The sequence below is a fragment of the Hippopotamus amphibius genome, chromosome 3, assembly GCF_030028045.1.
Source record: "Hippopotamus amphibius kiboko isolate mHipAmp2 chromosome 3, mHipAmp2.hap2, whole genome shotgun sequence".
Taxonomy (NCBI): domain Eukaryota; kingdom Metazoa; phylum Chordata; class Mammalia; order Artiodactyla; family Hippopotamidae; genus Hippopotamus; species Hippopotamus amphibius.
Genome location: NC_080188.1, coordinates 88871867 through 88898508, shown reverse-complemented (window position 1 = coordinate 88898508; position 26642 = coordinate 88871867). Strand labels below are relative to the sequence as shown.

The 26642-nt window shown below is 36.3% G+C and overlaps 1 protein-coding gene across 4 annotated transcripts in view; it reads right to left on the bottom strand.

Moving 5' to 3' along the window:
• RXFP1 (relaxin family peptide receptor 1) overlaps positions 1–26642 on the bottom strand; it is a 74588-nt gene that overhangs the window by 6698 nt on the left and 41248 nt on the right. For 2 of the 4 annotated variants that reach the window (XM_057728025.1, XM_057728024.1), the window contains exons 6-15: positions 24522–24593; positions 24361–24432; positions 23716–23790; positions 14151–14222; positions 12205–12276; positions 8450–8521; positions 5426–5497; positions 4335–4406; positions 2287–2516; positions 219–629 (exon numbers count right to left, since the gene is read on the bottom strand). In XM_057728025.1, the coding sequence (XP_057584008.1) occupies positions 219–629; positions 2287–2516; positions 4335–4406; positions 5426–5497; positions 8450–8521; positions 12205–12276; positions 14151–14222; positions 23716–23790; positions 24361–24432; positions 24522–24593 (1220 nt within the window). The remainder of the gene's footprint in view (positions 1–218; positions 630–2286; positions 2517–4334; positions 4407–5425; positions 5498–8449; positions 8522–12204; positions 12277–14150; positions 14223–23715; positions 23791–24360; positions 24433–24521; positions 24594–26642) is intronic. The other 2 variants (XM_057728023.1, XM_057728026.1) reach the window with 2 other exon arrangements.

The window sequence follows — 26642 nt, the reverse complement described above, 5'->3', positions numbered from 1 at the left end:
GTTGTCTTTTATTAAAGTGCATCATGTAGGAATTAAGATAAAGTGGTAGTTTAGGGAAAAAATCCTTTTAGAGGATTCTGATACAATCTACCCCCAATGTCCATTCTGGTTAGAAGATCTGAAATAGAAAGTTGTAAACATGAAAAGGCTTAATGAGATTACTATTGTGATTTATTCTATCATTTGAATGAGAGGGCTTCTAATACAGGATTTCTTACCAAGAAAAATTGCAACTGAATAAATCTGGGCTCCAATGCTTTCTGTATCTTCTGAATGAAGAGGGAAACATACTCCATTGGTGCCATAGTAGTTTTTGAAAAATTCCTTATTGCTTAGTGGGATGAAAGCCACGATAAACCCGATAATCCAAATGAGAATCAAAGCTGTGATGGTTCTGCATTTTCCAGGTCTTAAACATCTAAAAGGATATACAATGCAGATATATTTTTCCAATGTCAGAAATGTTAAAAGTAACACGGATACTTCTGTGGACAGAATGGCCAGGGATCCCAGAAGCTGGCAATAAATACTCTCCATCCACAGCTGAGCGTGCTTGTTGTATTCGCCTCGAAACTTCAGGTCAAAGGCTCCAATCACAAACAAGTAGATTCCCATCAGGCAGTCGGCACCTATGCAGATCAGTGAATTTCACAAATGTAGAGAAATAAATAGGTAAGCTGGAGTTATCAGTAAGCAGTACTATTTTTAATATTAGCCCCAAATAGTCAAGTTTATTCTATCTTGGGGGGAGGTAACTTTTATTCTAAGAATTCATTTATAGGTAAGGACCACTTCATCAGCTCTCTCTGATAAGCACTCTTACAGCATCCTCTGCAGCCAATTAGGTAATCATTCCTCTATTTTCATCTAATACACAGTCTGTAAGAGCAGAGAGCTTGTCTGTTTTGTTTTCTGTTTCAGTCCCATCACCTAGCAGTGCTGAATAAATGAGTAAAATGCAATTATGTTGAGTGTTCAATTAGGGACAAGATCCAGATGTTATAATTTGGTTCATCTCTTCCATGGTCAGAAGCTAAGTCATTCAAAATCCCAGAGAAAGTAATTCAGAAGTTGCTATGATAGAGTAATGACTATGAATTTTGAGGTCGGTTTAGAAGATATGAATAATTATGAAGTGCTCTGTAGTCTGTATAATTTTGAGAGGCTTAAGTGACTTATCCAGTGGAGGTCTAAGCAAAACTGTTCTCTCTGATTCCTAAAATACATCTTTCGCTGTCTCTTTTCAGACTCCTCCAACCTCCAAATCAGCTATTAATGTGATACACTTCTTGGTGTATTTGCCTTTTAAGCAAACATTGCATATCAGAAAGTAGGTGAGATTTTTTTTTTGACTGTGCAAGCACTCTATACAACGATCCTAAAATCATATCACGGTATACATCATAAGGCTGGCCCTAATCTTTAAACACTGAGGTTATATTTACCAGGGAAATTGAGCAAACTCAAAATTGTGTAGCTAACAACAAAGTAGTAAACAATTTCTGAGTTCTGTTTCATAGGTAGCTTGCAATGAAAAGACAGTTCAACTTTAGACTTTGAATGAGGGTGAGGATAAGACATGGCACAACGTTCATAAAAAAGTAGGACATCATATAGACTGATGCTTGCTTGAGGAAGTGTGGGTAAATTATAGACCACTTGACCCACACTATAAACACCTTGAGGACTGGTTTCTTGCTTTTATTTATTTATTTTTTTGTATTCCTCACTTAACATAATACAATACCTTGCAATCACATTTGAAAAACAAAAAATTTAATACTACCTAAAAAATTTCTTATTTAAATATTTCAAATTATGAATGGAAAAGATGCTAGAAACTCAGCAATCAGAAGAACAACAGTGTTTGAACTCAGTATCTATGAACTGGACATGAAAACAAGAAATAAATACAGCTCTGGGTGTGAAAATGTGACCATGAAAGTTCCAATTTTGTTCACGGTAAAAATTTTACATGCTTTCATAAAATATACCTTCAGAGAAGAAAGCGAATGAACAAAAGCTTCCTCATGAGATAAAATTAATGAATGAGCACTTCATTAATCTGTGTAAGGTGACTGAGTTTTCTTATTTTAAAAACTTATTTTCTTTCTTATCGCTAAAGTGATTTATTTTCACTGTAGCAAATGTGAAAACAACATATAAGCAAAGGGGAGAAATGTTAAAAATCTCATAATTCTGGTACTCTGGTTACTTATCGTCTAATACCAACACACTTTTATATATTTCGAAACTGTAATTCCTCTTCAGCCAGGAAATACTCACAGCAGAGAGAAATGATTGACATGGCATGCAGCTTGTTCTCAGACCGGATATAAGGTCGCATGCAGATGACAAAGATATTTCCAAAGCATGTAACTGCAGACACAACCCAGACGAATACTCTCTGAATAACGCTTGCCAAGAGGTCCTCTAAAGATGAGATTCCATCAGTGTTTGGTTTACAGCTGCGAACATGCGGTGCATAGCCACAGTACTGGAATTTCTTAAAATAGCTGATGTGCAAAGAGAAGGGAAAAATAAGACTTCAAATTGAAGTCAGTGTCACTCTACATTGATAGCTACTTTCTACATTCTCTCAGTAGAAAGAAAACGTCTTAATATGAGACTTAAAGAATGACTGTAAAACATGAGGGTACCTGAAGCTCTAAAGTTTACTTCTCATTAACTTGATTTTAAAAGAATGTGTGGGTGATAACAGCAAATAGGAGTAATGAACATACAAGTGTCAGCCATGTCTTGGAACATAAATCAACTGTTAGCATGTGATCAGGACAATCCACCCAAGGAAACTGTTGCTGGGTTTTCAGTGTTTTTGGTGTATGCATTAATAAATCCACCATTACATAACTCCTAGGGTTGCTGCAACTGGTTTTGTTTTTTCACACCCAGGGGAAGAGAGTTAAGGACTCTGTCCTCTGTGCTTCCATGACGTTTCTAGTATAGAAGTTGTGTGATCTGTAACTACTTGCTAACATGCTTACACTCACACTAGATTTTGGTACATAATAAGGGGTTTGATAATAAAAACACTTGTTAATAAAAACACTTCCTGGATAATCAGTAATTACTACTGTGCTACCACCAACACCAGGACCATTTATTGAGCATCTGCTAAGTATCAGGAATAAATTCTCAAAGCAGCTCCATGAGGTTGGTGTTGGTACCACCATACCAGGTGAATCTTCAATGGGAAGCAAATTATCTGCTGGAAAAATTTCTAATAAATGCAGAAATCAGGATTCAAATTAGATCTATTTGCCCCTCACGCCATGTACTCTGGCAAAAAAATATCAATGATCTTTGTAGTATAAAGAGTTGTAGTAATATAAGATAAAAACTTGACAATTACAGTGTATTGTTCTGTTTAACTCTTGCTGCCTGGATCCCAGGATCTGCCATGGTTTCTGCCCAGTGCAAGTCTGCTCCTTGAGTTGTTTCTGGTGAGCTACACCATTTTCTTCCAATAAACTCTGCTTTGCTTAATTTAGTCAGAGGGTTTCTTGTTGTGTGCAACCAAAGAAACTTTTATAAGCATTCTCTCTGAGGAATTACGGAAAATGAAAACAGCGTCCTCCAGTACATTTAAAATAAAAGCAGGATTTTAGAGTGATGGTGGCTGCCATGACACTTTCTAAATTATTGGGAATTAATTACCCTAGTATGGAGATCATTCTAATATGTCATATATATAAAAATATTTTATATATTTATATATAAACATATATAAATATATGTTTATAAATATATTTATATATATTATACAAATATATATAATATATATTAAATATTCTTTAATTTTCAATTAAAGAAAGTGTTTCAAAAGCATGTAATTGATGATATGATGAGACACACTGTTTGAATAAAAGATTTTTCGTGGTTTACCATTTTATCTGTACACTCTTGCTCCATCATGCCCTGACACTGTGGGCAATTTTCACTGAGGAGGTTTTCCTTTATGTAGTTTATGTGACTTCCCACTTCATCTGGTCACATTTGTGCCATGTGGACAAACATGAGTATCTGTGACTGGCATTAGCGCTCAGGAGAGCTTACAAGCCCGAGTGAGTTCTCTCCACATTCCTGTTGTCTGACTTTCAGACAAATCTCCTTTCATTCTACCAAACCATGGAAAACTAAAAATCACCCCACTCAATACCAATGCTTTAAGAGTTAATTATTGTTTGGGCAAATTAATAAGCAGAAAATATTAATAAGATTGGATGCGTCGGGTATGAAGGTATTAGCACAATACATGTGGAAACATAAAAGACTAAAATCAAGGTGAAGAACAAGAAAAAACATCTGCTTACATGTGAGAGAGATTCATGAGAGGTCTAAACATCCTTTGTTGGATATTTGAAATTTCAATTCCTTCTAGGCTGCTAAAAATATCAAATTAATTATAAAAAAAATGTTATGCAGGGTATAATAAAATGAGTTTTTGTGAAGGACAGTTTAATAAAATGCTGTTAACACTTATTCTGAACCAAATATTCATACTTAGCCTTCCCTAGGCACTTCCCTAACTCCTTTAAAATTTTTTTATTAAATTTTTTTTATTGAATGAAAGATTCTTTGAATTCTACAGTGCTTTACAATTTTCAAAAGTTTCACACACATGATTGCATGATTCCATAATAACTCTTTTTTCTCCTCCCTTTTTTTTGATTCTGCTATTTATCTCTCTTTATCTCTCCTATTTGAATTTTTTTGGCTTCTAATAGATAGTGGAACAATGGTTTCTGCATAGTAACTACTCAATAAATATTTGTGAAATAAATGAACAAGTATTATCTTTAAACAATATTATAATAGCAAAGGCATTTTACATTCTTGAAAATTTTCTAATAATTTTAAATAATATTTTTTTTTCTAATAAAATGCCACTTTACTGAGGGAACACTTAAAAGAACTGAAGCTTACCTTCTTAAGGCAATTCTTAGTCCCTAACATAATTTGTGTGTGTGTGTGTTTACGTGTGTATGTTTACACGTGTGTGTTGCAAGTGATGTTTTACATAATCTAGAATATTCCATCTTGGGATAACAATGCGTATAATAAATTCTCAGATGATCAGTGCTAATGAAAGAATAAACATGCATAGAAGCTTTCAAAGGATCAAAGCAAACAATCCAATATAAGCTCCTGGTGATTATAGAAATATATAGAATGATTAATCATTATCTAATTTTTAGCTTATAAATATGAAAGATTAAACTAATAACTATCTGTTTATAGCCCAGCAAGCACTCATCTTATATGTTTTTCTGGAGTTTAACCAATATCCTGGGAATAAAACTTCTGATTTGAGATTCTATCAATCTTATTTTATAGAATTTGTTAGCTATTAGAATGTAAATAAAAATACATCATAAAACTATCCTTATAGGTGTATACTTACAGAGACTTGAGTTTGACAAGGTAATCAAATTGGTTTGCTTGAATTTTCTGGATTGGGTTATAGGAAAGATTCCTGTTTTTAAAAAAGAGTAGCAATAGGTCAACTCTAGAAAGTATTTGAGTAAAGAGAAAGTGTATCTGTTGACTTAGGGTTACCTTTAAACATTAACAAAAAAAGTATAGCAATAGCACTTGCCCCCTAGGGCTCACTGGACATTCAAGTGGATTAATGGAGACAGAACTTTTAGGACAGTGCACAGCTCTCAGTAAGTGTGTTAGTGAGAAAGAAAGAGAGAGCTAAGACAACATGAGCATGAAGGTGGGGAGGTTCAGGAATGGTTCCACCAAAGGAGCAGCAGGGTACCCAAAGGGAAGCTACACCACTTCAGATTTTGCCTATCATCAGGTGTGGTTTAAATAAAAGAAAAAGAACCTCGTTTAGTCAAAACTTGAATTAGTGAAATCGCATTGAATATTTTTTACAATACATCATGTCAAAGAGTGGCATATTACATTAGCAAGTTGTGAGGCATGAAAGGAAAAGGAAAAGGCTCTATAGCTAGAAACAAAGAGATGGATATCAGAGTGACAGTACATCTGAATGTAAATGGAGAAAATTTAAAAATCTTTGTGAAACAACACCTTGAAACAAGAATTGTTTAAAGGGAACTTCTCAGGGCAGGTTCACTTTTCAAGAAATTTAGTTGGGTTGGGGAGGAGTGATAACTACAGAAAGAAGGAAAGAGAGGAAGAATGACAATAAGAAATGTGTTGTATGAAAGAAGGGAAGGGGACTCAACAATCTATGAACAGAAGGAAACTATCATAACATAGTAAAGGCCATATGTGAAAGCCACAGCAAATACCATACCCAATGGTGAAAGGCTGAAAGCTTTTTCTCTAAAATCAGTAAGAATACAAGGATTCCCACTTTCACCATTTCTATTCAACATAGTGCTGGAAGTCCTAGCCAGAGCAATTAGGCAAGAAATAAAAGGCATCCAAATTGGAAAGGGAGAAGTAAAACTATCTCTGTTCACAGATGACATGATTTTATGTGTGTAAAACCCTAACGATGTCACACACACATACACACAAAAACTGTCAGAACTAATAAACAAATACAGCAAAATTGCCAAATGCAAACCCAACACACAATAATCAAACAATAATCAATAATCAAAAATAATCAATAATCAAATGCATTTCTATACACTAACCATAAGCAATCCAAAAAGATAATTAAGAAAACAATTCCATTTACAATAGCATTAAAAGAATAAAATACTTAGGAATAAACTGAATAAAGGTGAAGGACTTGTACTTGGAAAACAAAATGTTGCCGAATGATATTAAAGAAGACACCAATTAAAGGAAAGACATTCTGTGTTTTTGGACTGGAAGATTTAATATCATTAAGATGTTAATACTACACAAAGCAATCTACATATTCAGTGTAATCTCTATCAAAATCTCAATGACTTTTTTTTTGCATAAATAGAGAAATCCATCATAAAATTTGCATGAAATCTCAAGGGGACCTGAATATCTAAAACAACCTTGAAAAGGAAGAACAAAATTGGAGGTCTCACTTCCTGATTCAAAATGTACTACAAAGCTACAGTAGTCAAAACAGTGTGGTGCTGACATAAAGACAGTTGTATAGGACAGTGGAACAGAACAGAGAGCCCAGGAACAAACTGTATATATGGTCAAATAACTTGTAGCACATGCCAAGACTATTCAATGGGGAAAGGAAAATCTTTTCAACAAATGGTGCTAGGAAAACCAGATAGATATCCACATGCAAAAAAAGAGCTTAGACCATTAGCTCCCACCACATACAAAATTATCTCAAAATGGATCAAAGGCCTAAATAGAAAAGCTAAAACTTTAAAACTCTTAGAAGAAATCATAAGAGAAAAGCTTCATGACACTGGATTAGGCAATGATTTCTTGTATATTGTACCAAAAGCATCGGTAACAACAACAACAAAAAAACGATAATTGGACCACATCTAAATAAAAAACTTTTGTGCATCAGAAAACACTATTAACAGGGTCAAAAGGCAACCTACAGAATGGGAGAATACATTTGTAAATGATATATCTGAAAACAATGCTCCTACAACTTAACAAAAACCCAAACAACCCAATTTAAAAATGGGCAAAGACTTGAATAGCTATTCTCTAAAGAAGATACACGAATGGCCACTAAGCATATGAAAAGATGCTCAACATCATGAATCATTAGAGAAATGCAAATCAAAACTACAATGAAATACCATTTCCCATCCATTATGTTGGCTATTACCAAAAAAATATAAAATAACAACTGTTCTTAAAGGATGTGGAGAAATTAGAATCCTTGCGTGCTGATAGTGGGAATATAGAATAGTGTAGTCACTATGGAGAAGAGTATGGTGTTTCCTTTACAAATTAAAAATAGAGTTACCATTTGACCCAGTAATTCTACTTCTGGGGCTATATACCCAAAAAAATTGAAACCAAACTCTCGAACAGATATTTATACATCTGCATTCACAGCAGCACTACTCACAGCAGCTAAAAGGTGGAATCAACACAAGTGTCCTTCAATGGATGAATGGATAAACACCATGTGGTACTTACATACTTGGATTATTATTCAGAATGATAATAATAGGTGTATGATTTAATGATAAATAGGTGTATGATTCCACCCACTTATGAGGTACTTAGGGATGCCAAATTCACAAAGACAGAACAGAGTGATGAATGCTGGTGGGGGTGGGTATCGATGGGGAGTTCTTGTCTAATAGGTGTGGAGCTTCAGTTTGGAAAAATGGAACAGTTCTAGAGGTGGATGGTGGTGATGGTTGTACAACAATGTGAATGTACGTAATGCTACTGCACTGTACACTTAAAAATGGTTAAAATGGTAAACACACACACATGTATATTTTAATCACAATTTTAAAAAATAAAATGAATTAAAAAATAAAATGAATTAAAAAATAAAATACAAAATTCATATCAGTCTTACAATTGTGAGAGCTCCTTCAGATCCTTAAAGACATGCAGTGAAAGATTTTCAATCTTATTACTTCCTAAATCCCTAGGGAAACAATTGCAAATGTCATATTATTTCCTTAAAACTTTATCCATAGTTCAGTAATTTATTGAAAACCATTAGATGACTTTCAAACAATGCCATTAGTGAGGTAAATATTAATTAATAGAAGTCAAAACTTTAAAAAGGGAGTGAGATGGTAAAAGATAAAAATATTTTATCCCATTTTATTACTCACTCAGAGACAATTACTCAGTGATATTTGGTCTGGTTCTAATAGATACAATTTTCTAATTCAGTTAATATCTGTGTTGTGCCCTTCTTCCTTTTTCATCTTCCTCCCCTTCCTCCCTCTATCCCTCCCTCGAGTAGAAATGTGTTTTGGGGCCTTAATTTTTTCTTTTGCTCCAGTTTATTATGACTTTCAACTGGAAGTAGATTATTTCAGGTTCCAGTTTCTTCCACAGCTGATATACACCAGATCTCATATACTCCTGGGTCTGCATATTTTGTGTGTTACTTCATGTATGTATAGTAATAGGGCTGCCTACACGTGGTATATAATCTTGTAGCTTAGTTGTGAGAAGATTTTGGACAGTAGCAGCTCTTGTGGTAGCTTTGACAGTGGCAACTCTCATGAGAAAGCCCTCAAATTCTTCTAAACAAGATAATGTTTCAGTAGGCTTGAGTTCTCCAATGTCATCAAGAGATAATAAGAGAAAGCCTAACCACTTTCCCTGTCCATCTCCAAATCCTATTAGTTGCCACAGAGAGAGGCATGGGAATAGATCTATTTGTTACTGGAGTGCTTATAAATCATAAGTTATTCAACTTGGAAGGGCAAGATAGTTTTAGATTGAGTTTTTAAAACTAAAAAGTAGCTAATATAATCAATATTATAAATGTCTTTGCTGTACATGTTTTATTTTCATGTTGTAAACTGAACCTTGAGGCTGTTTCTGTTATTTATGTATTTATGGATGAATTGCCTGTGAAGATAGATGGTCTGATTTGACAACCAAAGGGATGTTTCTAAGATTTCATCCCTTTCTTAAAATCCTTCAATAGCTCATTGTTGTACAGAAGATAAATTCAAAACTGCTTAATGTGATATAAAAAAGTCTTTAAATATCTTGCCACTGTCTAGCCTTCCAGCTTAGTTTCCTACCACTTCCTACTCAGTCAAAATGACTTTCACCAGGACCTGAATGCAACTCAGTATTGTAACCTCCAGGTTTTTGTCTGGGTGCTTTCTCCTGCCTGGAATAAGCTTTGCTTCTTGTTCTTCATCCTAAGATTTTGCTCAGATAAACAACAAGGATTCACTATATAACACAGGGAACTATTATTCACTATCTTGTTATAACCTACATTGGAAAAGAATCTAAAAAAAATATGCAAAACTGGATGACTTTGCTGTACACCTGAAAGTAACATAACATTGAAAATCAACTGTACCTAAAGAAAAAAAAAAGCTTCTGCTCACATGTCACTCTTCCGAAACTAGAGAGGTTAGACATTCTCTTCTCTGTTCTCCCTTATGTGGCACAGATAACACATACATCTTTTACAACATCATATTAAAACTGTTTCTGTACCTACATTCTCCTCTTCTGAAGGATGTGAGCCCTTTCAATGCAAGCCCTGTACCTATTCATCTTGGGCTGTCCAGTATGCAGCTTAGTTTTGGACTAGCTATTCTTTGTATCCCTACTTAGAAGACTATTCACAGACCGCATCTGCTTCATGTTTAGGTAAAACTGTGGCATAATTCCAGTTCCTTGCGTGGGAAGTCAAGTAAAATATTGATCATGTTAGGGCGGCAACGTGAAAAACAGATTTAGAAGAGTCCACTAGGACTCTTAATTAAATCTCGAAATATCATATTCAGCTGTTTCTCAGGGGAGTGCTGGTTTTGGCTGTTAGAGCAAATTCTAACGTATAGTTCTTTTTATCATGAATCATGTAGTGGGGACCGTTTGGCCTAGATCCTAAGTGACACATAAAAAGACCATTTTCTCAGTTCGGTTTTAGGAAAGTTGGTCTAAACTTAACTCGACTTGAGGTCCATTTCTGAAAGCACAAAGTAAATCAAGCACGTAGCCAAGTTTCTGCCCCCAGAACTGTTTAAAGTCTCCTGGGAGAAGCGAATCCTGATTGTTGGCAGTTTACTTGTCTTCATTACGTCGGTTGGTGGGATCAAGCCAGGAGGGGCACATAGGCTGGTGCAGCCTCCTCTCAGAAGGAGAGTCACTCATTTGAGGTCTAGACATATCCACATAAACCATCACCTCTTAGAAAACATACCATTTTCATCCCTGTAAACCTGATTTTTTGGGCCAGCATTTAGTAAGGGATTTGGCAGGATTTAGGCAGGATTAATTCTTGGTCTTGGTGACCCTCTCTGCCCCTTTATTGCTCTTTCCTTTACCTCTGAACCTGGATTAGCACTGGTAACAGACTAACCTGTTGTGTTCCATGCTCACTACTGGTTACGGATACTTACATAGAACCCCCACCTTAGCGCCACCATGAAAGTCAGGATTTGCAGAAATTGCCTTCCGGTATTCAGATGGTGGTTGCAAGTAGGATAAAACAAGGAAAAGTATGGACCCCTTGACTACCTTGTATCTTAATGGCTAGGTAATCTCATTTGAGTCACCTCATACACCCCTCCCTACTACTGAGAATAAAATAATTTCCCATGCGTTGTTGGCATGTTTTACCTGCCAGACACCGGGAATTGTTACAGCAGATGCTTGGTTCTGATATCTATTGAGATTTTATTGTGCGTTTTGTGAATGATTAGTATTGATGTTTTGGAGAAGAATGCTGGATCATTTCCCAAGGAACGTTTCTGCCTGGGACATATGTATTCCCTCCACCTGTCTCAGTTTGTAGGTAAGGTGTCCCGAGAAAATTTTAGTTACATTCTTTAATTTTTATAGAGAAGTGTTTAACGAATCAAAATTCTGTCCAGCTAATTGTTAAACATGTACTTTTTATCCACACCCCAGATTCTTTTTAGAAAACACAAAATCAAACTAGTGGCTAGCCCAGACTTTAACAAAATCCCAATTGAAGAAATTAACACTACAATAATTGTTGGAAGGATATGTACTTTACCCATTGTCCTATGATTATTTTCTTTGGAGAATCAACTACTACGTGCTTGGACCATAGGGCTTTAATTTATCAGAGAGTTGTTTTAATGTCCTTTGGAACCGTGTCATTGATCTTAAAAAAGGGACATTATAAATAGCTCTCTTTTCTATTATTACAGTTTGGGATGTTGTCAGTGGCAGTGTCTAATTTCCTAATGGATCCAAGATTACACTTGGGTTTCAGAATCAGTAAAGTGGTGTCTTTTATCTCCTGGCCTCTGAATCCTAGCTCTCTAGGAAACTTAAAGATAAATTTTCTGGCCTTCTCTAGCAGTGGGCCAGAGTGGTGTAGGATGTATTTTATTTATTAATTTCTCCTGACTTTGTTCTCTCTCCACAGCTATGTTTCTTTACCTCACTTTCCTCAAATATTTATTTTATAGTTTTCTTTTACACACATTTTTTAAGCTATCAGAATTCCTTTGTGGCTCAAGGTATAGAGAAATAGTGCCAGGAAAACAGAAAAACAAATCTTTCTTATGTGTAAAAACATATATGGGTAACAAATATGAACTGGAACAGCAGAAAGAAAATTTTTATCAACATATGTGTAATCAAACTTACAATTCATCTAGTTTCTGGAGTGGTGCAAACGTATTTTCATTGAGGTGATTAATTTTGTTTTTCCTCATTACCCTGAAAGTAAAAAGAAAAAGATGTTGTAGCTTCTGGAGATAACTGATGGGTGAGTTATTGGAGAGGAGATTAACAGCCTGCAAACAACAAAGATAATTATGCGTAGTGAATTTTCACTTTAAGAGACTTTGAAGTAGTGTGATAAATGACCCAATCTATAATGATTTTAATCTTGTTTCCCAAATCTTTTAATGATGATAAAAATAAAAGTGTTCAAGGGCATTTCTAAGGGCATTAGGAAGAGCTCCACAGGGGAATAGTGAAAACCTTGACTCCTGAGAATACAGACTGAGTATCAGGCCCGGGAGCTGTCTGTTTCCTCTGCAGTCTTTGTGGTGTATCTGTCCAACAAAATACCACCCACACAATAGCACTGGTGCACATTGGGTAGCTGATGTGATTTAGGGTGGAGATGCCAGAAGAAGTCTAATCTAAGCTGGACCAACTCAGAAGATCTCTAGTTGGGGAGGCTGAATCAGACTATACGTCTTGACAGTTCATCTCTGCACTGATCTCGTGTTATGAGCTAGCAAAAAGGACTAACTCACAGAAAACGTTTAAAGGATTTCCAATTCTTGGAGTATTGTGGGACATGCCTGGAAGCATGTCCTACATGCCTGGCCTCGCCCCATCCTTATGTATTTATTCCCCCCCAGCATTCCAAACCATTACCACTTTCTCCCAGCATCCTTGCCAAGAGGAAACTCACGAATGATTTCTTCTTAGAGAGGTTTCTCTAAAAACAAATACAAGTAGAACAGAAAGGAAGGGCTACGTTTTTTTGGATACTTATTTGGCCTATGTTCTTTAAGTGCAATTTGGTTTCTTTTGGGCAATTACCATGAGCTATTTTGCATGACTGATAGAGAGAATCTTGCATCTGAAGATGCTAAACTCACTGCAGAAAAGTTCAAACATTTCAGTGGCTTTGAACCCACTGGAATGGGGGGGGGGCATAACTGGGTAAAATTTTTCGTTGTATCAGTGTAGCTATTGCACTGCCTATACTCAGGGGTCCTGCATATTCTCCTATGATGATTTTCAAACTTTTCACATGGTGACCTACAGTAAAAAAAGTACATTTTGCATTGGGACATAAGATATACCCACGCAATCCAAGATTCATGAACCAATGCATTTAATTATCTGAATTGCACTCTGATATTTTTTATTCAACCCAATTCTATTTCATTAAAAAAAATGCTGCTCCAGACATACTATAGTGCTTTCATCACCCACTTGTGAGTTTCAACCCACAGTTTGAAAAATACTCTTCTGGAAAAGTAAACTGCAAATGAGGCGGTTATATTTTTATACTGAAGGAAGCCCCAGCATCCTTCACTGTCATGGAAAAGGCAACGTGAATTTAAAATAAGCCAGAGACGTATAAGGAGAAATTATACTCAATAATATTCTAAGGTTTATCCTGGTGGCCACAATTATATCCTCATGGATGTGAAAACTCTGCAGTTTTTAAAAATTATAATTAATTTCCCCCCCACAATCTTTACAGTAATAATCCTTATAGATTAGGACTTTAACTTGGTGTTTCTCAAACGGAGATCCGAGGACAGATTCTAGGTGGTTTATGAGAAATTTTTTGCATTAAGTTGGGTATTACTTAAGTTTGAGAAAAGCAGGTCTCATATGACAGTACCATTGTGATGATTCATGTATGCTGTGAACCTGTGTTTATGCCTGATTTGAACATCAATAATTTTGCCAATATGCTTATGTTTCAAAAAACTTTGAGCTGAGAAGAAACATTTGCTATAATTACTATGCATGTTTATGCTTGATTCTATTCACATAAATGATTCATTTTGTTTGTAAAGAGATACAATATTACTTCAAAAGGACAAAATGTTACTTACAAAACAGTTAAATTACTGCAGGAAATAAAAGTCAGATTTCTTAAATTATGGATATGGTTGCCTTCAAAGTCCCTGAAATATAAAAAGAAAAAGTGACAAAACTAAGTTTTAATCACAGACAGCAGTCAATTGGTTAAGAATTATTTGTTTTCTAATAAAATATCTTTTTCCGGCATACTGTTTATTTCATATAGATTCTCACATAATGTAAGTGTAGCCACTTATGTAATAGCTGGAATGATATATTTATATATACTTTTTTTCTGTGTTAATAGTAAAAATGTTTTGAGTCACATCTGTATCAGGTGTTCTTATGGGTATATATGTTATCCTAAGGAATGTGAAAATGAAAAAATCACATGAAAACTTTCCTTATGGTAAATACCAACTATATAAACAGATATCAAATAGTGATCCGTATTAAATATCTGCCCAGAGGTACCAAAGGCATTTCTCTGTGTGACTCCATTTGCTACAGCTGACGGAAGATTCCACTATTGTTGGGAAGCTGCTACTGCCAAATAAATGTTTAATTTCTGCCCCTTTGCCTAAACACTCCCCAGAAAAAAATTCTCAATAGCCTTTAACCACCAATAACACCCTTTCTTGCTTTATTATATAGTCACACAGGCCAGTGCAGAGGGATACCCACAGCTGCCCTTGGCTCTCCACTTCCGATTCAGGGCGCTGCATGCAGACCTGACTTGAGTTCCCTTGCTGTGTGATGCTAGGTCACCAATAGCAGTCTGGTCTGAACAACAAAACTTGCCAAAAAGTTGATGTTTTATTGTCTCTGCTTCATGGATATCATGAAGGTATTCTTCTATTGCCTGTCTTTTATCTTATTGTCAGGTTTATGGTGGAAGTTTGAAAAGAGTTAGCTGACCTAAGGGATACACTTTCAGAAATAGGTGCTGGCCCTTGAATCTACTGATTTTACCCCAACACTTAGCTTACTGGTCACCATACCACATAGAGCTATTCAGGAACAATTGCGACTAAAATATATGAGCTGAAGTGTGATACAGCTACTAAAATCTATATGGGAAACGTGAATAGCATGAATAGACATGCCTGTATTCTGCTGGTGAGGCTATATCTGGGATAGTCAGTTTTATTTTGGCACTGCAATAAAAATAGGCACTGACAAATTTAAGTCTATCTGGAAGCTCTGGAAGCCCAGCATGTAAAGTTCTAGAAATCAAGTCAATGGACTAAAAGGGTGTATTTATCACAGAGAAGAGCAAAGAAGAGAGATATATTTGAAGTCAGGCACAGGGCTTTTCTCTGTTGTTTCAGATTGCAAAATCAGATTTACTGGTTGAAGGACACAAAACAGTTCAGATTTAAGCTCACAATCCGTGGTGTCCAGAGAATAAGGTTTTTATTACTATAGTGATTTAGGAAGGGCATCTACCACAAAGAGAGTTTTGTAGAAAGGATTTCTGCACTATATGGAATATTGTATTAAAATCTTAGATCTTGATTCTAGATCACTCTTCTAAAGAAAAACTGCTATTATTCTATTAAATTGGAAAAGAAGCACTTATACTACTACCTTTTTTTGGTCATTAGATTTGGCCAAGGCTTTTGCCCTCACATAATGTAGGTTGTCAATGACACAGACTGTTCCTTTTCCTATTTTGTTGCTGTTACCATGAATCTACCACCAGGGGGTGACTCTCTCTTAAACCTCACAAAATATCTTTAGGCCAGTTGATGTTCTTTTCTTGTTAGCTACACCTGTAATTTTTTTTTCTATTAAGGTAGCAAAAATACTTAAGTTAATATTAATTTACTAGTTTGTAAAAAATCAGTAAAAGGCATAAATTAGGGAATTTTGATTAAATTGTTAAATTCAATGTTGAGTTTATTTTCGTATTTGTGAATTTGCTTTGGCTTTCTTCCTAAAATTAGAGGTTTTAGTTCTTGATATGCAGGGATCTGGTATACAAATCTGCTCTTTGTGCCAGGGTTCCAGGTTCTAAGTGACCTGAGGGAGTGTTTTGCTTACTTAATGCCTGAACCATTTTTCCAACTTAATGAGCCTCTGAATCTAACCATTTTATGTTTCCCTTTATCCATGGCAGAACTGACTGAAAATGAAAATTTGGTTCTTGGATCTGAAGAACAACAATAACATAAAACAAAAACACCAAGAATCTTGCCTTCTCAACTCCCTCTCTCATCCCCTGGTGGCCGTTGTAAATATGCAAATCTCCTCTACCTCTACTTCCTCCCTTACCTTTTAAACATTTCTGGCTCCTATTTCACAGAGAAAATTGAGGTGTTGAAGGAGGTAAAAGTCTTTGCCTTTCTGCCCGACATCTGTAATTTACCCGTATGTGCACCTGGTCTCCTACACCCAGGATGCAGTGACCCCCTTCCTGCTTTAGGCTAATCCTGCGTTTTCTGAGTTTTGTCTGTGAACCAAACTCAGAATACAAACCTGTATGTCCTAAAATACATGGTCAATTTGGGTGAATGTTTTTTGGGTGTTCTTTACTTTTGGGTTTATATCTATTACGATTAAGTGCAGGTACATAGAACAGAGATCCAACTATAACAGCATAACTACACAAGGATTTAAAAAAATAATCTAGGGTTCGGTAGTCCAAGGCTAGTCTGGTAATTTCCCCAAGTTGTTAGAAACCTAAGATCTTTCATATTCACTGTTCCCACGTCCTTGTCTTTGTGGTGCAAGACATTGCTAAAGCTCAAGCCATCATATCCGTCTTTTCTGGAAAGAAAGGAAGGGTCTGCCTGTTTCTCTTTAAGGAGATTTCCCAGAAATTCCACACTATACTGATTCCTCCTCCTTAGTTAGCACTCTGTCATGTGGCTCTATGTAGGTGCAGGGAAGTCTGGGAATGTAGTATTTTAGCTGGGCACTTTGCCACCCCAAATAAATCAGTTCTGTTGTTGAGAAGGGACTTTGCAGTTTGATATGTACCAACTAGAGTTAACTCATTAACTATGTTATTTAGTTCTCCATATCCTTTTTTGGTTTTACTTCATCTTTCATGGACTGAAAGAGGTGGATTATTGTCTCTTACCACTTACGTATCTCTACTTTTGTTTTGGTGGTTATATGAATCTATTTGGTGCATATATACTTCTAATATAATATCTTGTATTGGAAACTGGACACTATAGCATTTTAATTAATTAATTAATTAATTAATTGGCTGCATTAGGTCTTCGTTCCTCTGCACATGTTTTCTCTAGTTGTGATAAGCGGGGGCTACTCTTCATTGTAGTACATGGGTTTCTCAGTGCAGTGGTTTCTCTTGTTGCGGGGCACGGGCTCTAGGCACATGGGCTTCACTAGTTGTGGCACGTGGGCTCAGTAGTTGTGGCTCACGGGCTCTAGAGAACAGTAGTTGTGGTGCACAGGCTTAGTTACTCCACGGCATGTGGGATCTTCCCAGACCAGGGATTGAACCTGTGTCCTCCTCATCGGCAGGTGGATTCTAAACCACTATGCCACCAGTCAAGTCCATTATAGCATTTAAATGTCCTTCTCTGTACTGCTTATGCCAAAGTGGCCAGAATTCTACCTACTTAGATAAAAAATATGATGCCTGCTTTCTTTGGTTTGCATTAAATGGAATACTTTTGAGCAGTCTTTTATTTTTAATCTTTCTTAATCACTTAGTTATAGTTGCATTTTTATGTAAATAGTACTGTTAGGTTTTGCTTTGTGCATCAATTTGAAAATCTTTTTTTCTTTTTAGTAGGTAATTTTTGCCCACTTATGTTTATTGATCTGACTAATGTACCTGATCTTAGTCTGCTATTCAAAAGTATTATTATATGGTTTTATAGATTAAAAAACCTTTCAACAAATGGCTTAAAATTTTTTCTTTTAATATTTAAAAAGGTTTGTATATTCTATTGGTTATCTTTATAATTATAACTTTACCCAATTCACTATATCCTCTCTTTCTTAGAGAATAATACTAGTACTTATTCATTTTCTATTATAAGAAATGATGACAATAGTATCTATTGTCTTGCTCCCATTTCTTCTATCTCTCTCTCACCATAGGATTTTTTTTTTGTTAATTAACTTATTGGCTGCATTGGGTCTTTGTTGCTGCACACGGGCTTCCTCTAGTTGCAGTGAGCAGGGGCTACTCTTCAGTTGCGGTGCACTGGTTTCTTATTGCAGTGGCTTTTCTTGTTGCAGAGCACCATCTCTAGGCACGTGGGCTTCAGTAGTTGTGGTGCATGGGCTCAGTAGCTGTGGCTCACGGGCTTAGTTGCTCCACTGCATGTGGGAGCTTCCCTGACCAGGGCTCGAACCCGTGTCACCCGTGTTGGCAGGCAGATTCTTAACCAGGTTGCATCGTTTTTGTACAAATCGTAATTTGCAAGCTGTTTTGTAAGTTGATAGTCGTATGACATCAAAATTCTGAGCACGCATTTCTATGAACAGCTGTCTCTTCTCTGCCATGGTCTTCTGCTTGTTCCCACTTTCCTCAATCATCTTCCCGGCTGAAGCTGGGGGCGTTGAGAAGGTCTCTGGTGGCCACAGCCTCCTCCACCTCCTCCCGCCCGGCACCCACCTCACCAAAGGATTTTGATCAGTTATATGCTATTTATTAATGTTCATCTAAGGAATATCAAATATCTGCCTATTGGTAGACTTCTTAGTTTTAAATGACATCTCTTCATGCCTACCTATTTTCCTTTATAGTTTTATGGTTTTCGCTTTATTCGTTTGAAATTGCTGATTCATTTAAGATTACTGTGATTATTGTGCCCTTCTGCTGCATTGAGCCCTTTATCATTATGTGATATCTCTCTTTATCACTGATGACACTCTTTGTTTAGAAGCCTATTTTTTTCCAATGTTAACACAGTCCTTCCAGCTTTTACAAAAATTAGTGCTGCATTTCTTATCTTTGTTTTACAGCATGTATCAATAATATCTCTGTTTTCTCTGATTGCCTCAAGCTTTTTTCATCTTTAGTTTTCAGCAGTTTAACTATGATTTGTCCAGTTTTTTTTTTTTTTTTTTCACTTCTGCATTTTTCCCCCTCTGGTTTGTTGTATTGTATTATATTATTTTAGAAAATTCTTGGTCATTATCTCTTCAGATATTTCTTTGAAACTGAGCAGGACCCTGTGTCCCCTGACCTGCCTCTTGTCTGTAAAAAAGCTTTAGCCTCAGGCCTTCCCTGAGTTCCAATGAGCAACTTTAATCAGAGAAGTGAAAAAAATGCAGAAACAAAGGAAAACAGTTAAGCAAGACAAAATAATAATAGTTTAGCCATTAAACAAAGTCAAGGACCTTTAGTTCCTCCTCAAGGGCTATAGATAATATTCTGAGTCATGTCCTTGAGTTGTTTTGCAGATACTGAAACACCCACCAGGTGGAGGAAATTAACTGCTGACCACCAGCATGTAGACCCCAGATTGACTGGAACCAGAAGGTTGATGGCTAAGATTCCTGAAACATCACCCTGTGACCTCGCCACCAACAAATCAGAGAACTGAGCAAGAGCTGAGCATGCACTCTGTGACCTTCTCCCTCACACTGCCTTTAAAGTCCCTTCCCTGAAAACCATCAGGGAGTTTGGGTCTTTTGAGCACTATCTGCCCCTCCTCCTTGCTTGGTGCCTGCAATAAATGCTGTACTTTCCTTCACCACAACCTGGTGTCAGTAGATTGGCTTTGCTGTGTGTCTGATGAGCAGACCCAAGTTTTGTTTGGTAACATTTTCTGTCCTGTTTTTCCTGTCTTCTTTTTCTGTGACACCATTAATTCATTTTGAGACAGTTTTATACTATCCTGCAACTTTTGGATTCTCTGTTCTGTCTTTATTTTACACTCTTTTTGATTCATATGAAAGTTTTCTGTTGACCTATCTTCAAGATCATTGATTCTTTTGTAAGCTGTGTTCAGCCTGCTGCTAAGCCTGTTGAAGTAATTCTCTGATTCTCTTTAAAGCTTCCATCTCTTTACAGATATTTGCCACGTGTGCATGTGTTTGGCCACCTTTCCCAGTAAACCATTTAACTGATTAATCATAAGTCTTTTAACTTCCTTGTTTGGTAGTTGTAACATCTGAGTTATCTCTGGGTCTGGTTTTGTTGGTTGCCTTATAATTTGACAAGAGTTGTTCTTCTTGCTCTTTTGGGGAGGGGGCTTTCTCAGTATTGCCATTCCCCATACCCTGGAAACCCTAACCTGCTTTGTAACAGTGTAGGATCCTGGGCCGGAGAGGTTTATCTGCCCCTATTGCTGGAGTAGAGAGCTTTGGCTGCTACTGCTACTTTGGAAGCAGTGGATTTATGCATGGTCCCTGGCTGCAGAAGGATTTTCTGTCCCTCTCCCCATGGTGTAAATCTTTTGCTTCCTAAGAGGGAAGAATCCAGGGAAGAAGGTGGGGTTTGTGCCTGCATGCCACCCAAGAAGACTCTTTCTGGTTTCCTTAATTACTCCCAGCTTTTCCTGTGAGCTGGTAGAGGCCAGGGAAAGAGAGCCTGTTAGGAACAGCTGACTCCACTGAGTGTGGGCTTCTCAGTATTCCAAAAGGTTACACTAGCCAACACTGAACCTCTACAGGTTTATTTAAATTTTAGCAGTTTTCTTTGTACCTGCTCTATGGGGGTCAACTCTTGACCTTGTACTCTGCCAAAGGTGAAATACAGTATATGTTCCATCTCTACTGATCACCCCTTAGAATTCAGTTTACTTGCTTGCCTTATGACTGTAGCTCTCTGATGGGCTTGAGAAAGTGATGATTGTGTAGATTGTAAAGTTCTTTCTCATTGGTAGAGGGGGAGCAATACTGTCTTGCGGCTTTCTATAGCTTCAGCACAGCATTGTTGGAATGGAATTGTAATATGTAATATGTATTCTTCTGTGACTTTTTCTTTATACTTCATATACAATCTCAAAATTGTGCCGTGTTGACTGAAGCAGGGCGGGTGCATTTATCTTTATTACACCTGTGTATCACATCCTATTTGTCCATCCTTTTCACAGCTTCCAGGACCTTGCTCTGTAATGCATCCTCACTGTTTTCTATATTTTCAAATTCTTTATATTAGCTTCTTCTGCCTAATATATAAACTTGCTTAGCCTCATCCCAAAATAAAAGTTTACTTTACTCTCTTGCTCTTCAGCTCACCTTTGGCTATTGCCCCATCTATTCAAATGCTTATTTATTACTTACATTTCTTCCTTTTTGAATTTCATATCTTTTATTTTGGTGTTTATAGTTTTTATTGCTCTGAAAGAACTATATTAAAGGCTTTAATCTGTTGTCTGTCATATATCTTGCAAGTATGTTCTCCTGGGCTGTCATTATCTCTTTTTATTTTATTTGTATTTTTCTACTTAACCATAGTTTAATGAATGTTTGCCAACACATCCAACAGATTTTCTAGTTTATACTTTGCTAAGTGAAAGTTCATGTGCAAGGTAAAGACATTGTAATTAATTAAAAAATGAATACTTATAAAGCAAAAATTACCACTAGCATTAAAATTGGGATAATATTCACTATCAGGAATGCATGTGGTGTGAGTTGTTTTGGATAGCTCAAATTTAAAGATTATAATTTTAGTAACAAAAATCTTAAAATTCCACCTCTTTAATAATAAATCCTAATCATTTTATTTTTATCTGAAGTGTACATTTGGCTCTTTTTTAAAAAAGCATAGGAGGAAAGCTTTATTACTGTGTGGACATAAAATCTCCCACATTTGCTTCTGGTCTCAATGCATGAATTTTTAATTGCTAATTTAATCATGTAAGTATTGATCAATTTGACTTCATTACTAAGTTTGGATTACTGAGCATGTAATAACTGTTAATGAATTTTTTGAACCCAGATTTAATCAGTGCAAAGGCTATTGCACTTAATTTGCCCTTTCCTTGATGACTGAATTTGTCATTAGTGAGGGTACTATACTGTCATATCAAGATGCCCTCTGGACTTAGTAATAATTTGGGGGATGTTTCTCTCTCCCAAATTGGTTCCAGATGAGTGTGTTTTGAATTACAGTGTCTGCTTTTTATAGCATTTCTTGCTCCTCCTTTATTATCAGGTTGATAGTTGTTACTTCTCATTAAAATCAACATTTCTGACTTTCCTCTCCTATTTTTAAGTTAGCACTTCTAGTCTGCTGTGAGCTTAGAACTCCAGCTTTTGGGAATTTCCTAAAAAATAAAAGACAGAGGAATTTTCATATGATACCATATATGCAATTTATGGACTAAACTTTTTAAGACATATTTTGGATTTATTTTTTCATTTTTTCCTGTATCTTAAATAGACATATTTACTGGGTAATTGAGTTCTGCATAGGTGGACTGACATTAATTACCACAAGCAAAACTATTGTGTGAAAAATTCCATGGAACATATTCTGCTGTGATGAGACTTCAAAAGGAAGTTCTAAATATCATATTCTTATTACTTGGAATTTAGGAATAAAACTAAAGTGACTTAGTCTCTCTGTACCAATAAACAGGTGAACAGACTGACAAGGGGAAGAAGTGATGTTATATAGATGTCATAACATCACTTCTGTCTTCTTCCTGCCTCCAAAGTATTTTTGTTTTTTTAGAGATGTTTTATTTTGGTAAGAATTTAAAGGAGTTAGTTTAGATAATAGGAATGTTTAATAAAAAAATCATGCTAAAAATTTGAGGAAATGTGACACAATGTTAAGAACTACCATTTGAAAAAACTTAACATCCAAAATGAACTAGGCAAAAACAGAAAAGTTAGCTGACTTCTGTAAGAAAAAGATACAGTGAACCCTCCTACACTGTTGGTAGGAATGTAAATCAGTGCAGCTGCTATGGAGAACAGTATGGAGGTTCCTTAAAGGACTAAAAATAGAGCTACTATATGATCCAGTGATCTCATTCCTGGGCATATATCTGGACAAAATTCTAATTCGAAAATATACACCTACCCAATGTTTATTGCAGCACTATTTACAATAGCCAAGACATGGAAGCAACCTAAATGTCCATCAGCAGATAAATGGATAAAGAAGGTGTGGTACATATATACATATATACATATATATACAATGGAATATTACTCAGCCATAAAAAGGAATGAAATAATGCCATTTCTACCAACATAGATAGACCTAGAGATTATCACAAGTAAAGTAAGTCAGACAGAGAATGACAAATATCATATGTTATCACTTACAAGTGGAATTAAAAAAATGATACAAACGAACTTATTTACAAAACAGAAACAGACCCACAGACATAGAAAACAAACTCATGGTTACCAAAAGGGAAAGGGGGAGAGGAGAGGCAAATTGAGAGTTTTGGATTAACAGATACACACTGCTATATTTAAAATAGGTAAACAACAAGGACCTCCTGTATAGCATAGGGAACTAGAATGAATATCTTGTAATAACCTAAAAGGGAAAAGAATCTAAAAAAGAATGTATATATCTATACATGTATATAAAACTGATTCACTTTGCTGTACACCTGAAACTAACACAACATTGTAAAGCAACTACTATATTTCAATAAAAATTAAAAAAAAAGAAGGGATACAGCAACTTACAGCCAGTGCAATCTGGGCATATACTGACAAAGAGGTTTGTCAGGCAAGCGGGTAAGGACATTATTCATCAGTGCTCTGAAAAAGAGAAAGAAAACAGAGTCCCATTTTTCTGTTTCTTTTCTCAACTGAAGTCAAATATGGTTTTATTATTATTCTTATGAAGCTGTGAACATCTACTAAGTTAGTGTCTTCTCACTCTAATTTTTTCTGTAAGTCTTGCTATATTAAAGTGCTTGTTAGTAATAAAATTAGACAAATGGTAGCCATCACATGGAGGAAACAGTAACACCAGCAATTGAAGAAAAGTAGTGGGTAATGAAAAGGAGGTGATTTTAAATGAATGTTATTTTTCTTTACCGAGATTAATATAGGATAGTACTGGTGTGCTTGAGAATATTTCAATAAAACATGACAGTGAGGCTGTGTTCAGTTTTGATGGGCTGACATTCTAGAAGACAGAAGGTCTTATAAAATTGTTACAACTACAGAAATAGCCTCATAGTATAGGGCTAGGAGATGGTTTTTAGTTGAAAATGCCCTTTTAGGGTTTTAATTCCAAATGTAATGCTATTAAACTCAAAGCAGTAATTTTTATTCATGCCTTTTCCTTCAATTGAAATATTTGCTTAAAATTTTTTTACTTACAGGAGAATAAGAGAATTTAGTCCATAAAATGTTAGTGGGGAAATTCGATTGAGGTGATTATCTTCAATTATCCTGCCAGCCAGAAGAAAAAATGGATTCATTGATATATTTTTTTGGACATAAAGACAAATGCTATAAAAGGCTACATAAATTAAACATACAGCCACTCTAGTCTGTGGAGATCTTCAAAAACACCCGGCTTCAAGAAGGTTATTCTATTATGACTGAGATATCTGAAAAAAGAGAAATGACTGCAGTAAATTTGTTACCTTCTTGATATCTTACAAGGAGGAAAGAAGAACAATAGTCATCCATCTTAAATTTTCTTATAAGCTATTCTCATCAGGACATTTCCCTACCTTTGGAGCTCTGAAAGTGCTGTATCACTTACCTTTTCATGTCTAGTTTTTAATTTCCCGATAATCAACCAACCATCAACCAATCAGTCAATCACTCTATCTCTTCATTTATTCGTCAGGTTGTTTTGAGTGCCTACTCTATGGCACTGTGCTAGGTGTGGAACTGCTTTCTTTTAGGGGCTTGGAGTCTAGTGCAAGACAGCATGTGAGCAGGTAATTATTATATCAGCAGAGGGAAAAGAGCAAGGACATACAGTTGCTCTGCCTTTTCAGTGGAAGAGGTGCCGGACTCTGCTGGAACTGGGGCTGCAGAACTTGGAGGGGAGAGGAGACAGGGAGTGTTAAAGAAAGGAGGCTCTATTTCTGCTTTGGAAATAGGTTCACCTTACCATTTTTCTAGATGCCACATATAAGCGATATTTTATGGTATTTGTTTTTCTCTTTCTGACTTACTTCACTCTGTATGATAGTCTCTAGGTCTATCCACGTCTCTGCAAAAGGCACAATTTCATTCCTTTTTATGGCCGAGTAATATTCCATTGTATATATGTGCCACATCTTATCTTATGTGCAAAGCAGAAATAGAGACACAGAAGTAGAGAATAAATGTATGGATACCAAGGAGGAAAGGGGAGGGTGCGATGAATTGGGAGACTGGGATTGACATGTATATACTAATATGTATAAAATAGATAACTGAGAACCTACTGTATAGCACAAGGAACTTTACTCAATGCTCTGTGGTGACCTAAATGGGAAGGAAATCTAAAAAAGAGGGGATATGTGTATATGTATAACTGACTCACTTTGCTGTACAGTAGAAACTAATACAACACTGTAAAGCAACTATACTCCAGTAAAAATTAATTACAAAAAAAGAAGAAAAAAAAAGACAAAGAAAGAAGGCTCAGTTGAGAAGAGTCTTGGATGAGGATGTGGGAGTCACAAAGCAAGAAGAGGCTGTGAGGGGACACAGGAGATGCCCCCGGGGGAAGGCAGGGGTCTGCTCTGGAGAAGAGATGCTGAACACCTTGCTGAAGAGTCTGACCCACCGTACTCTGACCTGACTTTACCTCTCACTCTTCTGCAGAGTAAGCCAACTCTTCCTTCTGATACAGTGCTCTCTTACATGTTTATTTCTTTTTTTTCTTCCAAAAGCAAACAGCAGCTTTTAATAACTTTCCAAAATCACCTCTCTTCTTTTATAGAGGCCTTAGAGCCTTTAGGTGGCCTTTTTTTTTTCCTGGAGAAAACTTTTGGGCACACACACACAAGCACCCACAGCCCAACAGAAGCTGGTAAACAAAGGGACATTCAAAATACCTCAGGTTGCCAATGGCAGCAAAAGCACAGAACTCAAATGTGTGCAAAATTCCTCTCCTTCCATTCTGTTTTGAGATGGCAGAGAAATTGTCTTGCGTGTTTATTTCTGTCTCAATTTCTCTAGTGCAGCAACTCACTGCTCTGAATCTGCTGTCAGACAATTTGTTCCCAGCTTTGCTGCTTGTTAATAGCGTGACCTGAAACCAACAGCAACTTCGGAAACCCTCAGTTTCCCCAACTCTAAAATCGAAATAACACCAGTACCCAATTCACTGGGTTGCTGAACATTTGAGGCCAGGCATGTCAGAAGCACTCAGTACCTATTAGTAGAACCACGTGTCTGTTCAGCCTCCCACTTCCACTTTTTTCCGCCTCTTCTGCCTATGATTCCTATGCAAGTATTCGTTAAATTCCACTTCCACTGATACACGGACCACACTGATTTTTCTTTTCTCCACTCTGACAGACCTTAGAGCTGACATCCTATAAAATCTGTCCTGCCAGGAATTTCTCCTTCCCTCCATCAGATCTGACTTTTCTTGGGGGTAGCAGGGAATAAGGCCCCAAATCAGAGCCACTTCCTTCCTCCCCTTGCAAGCC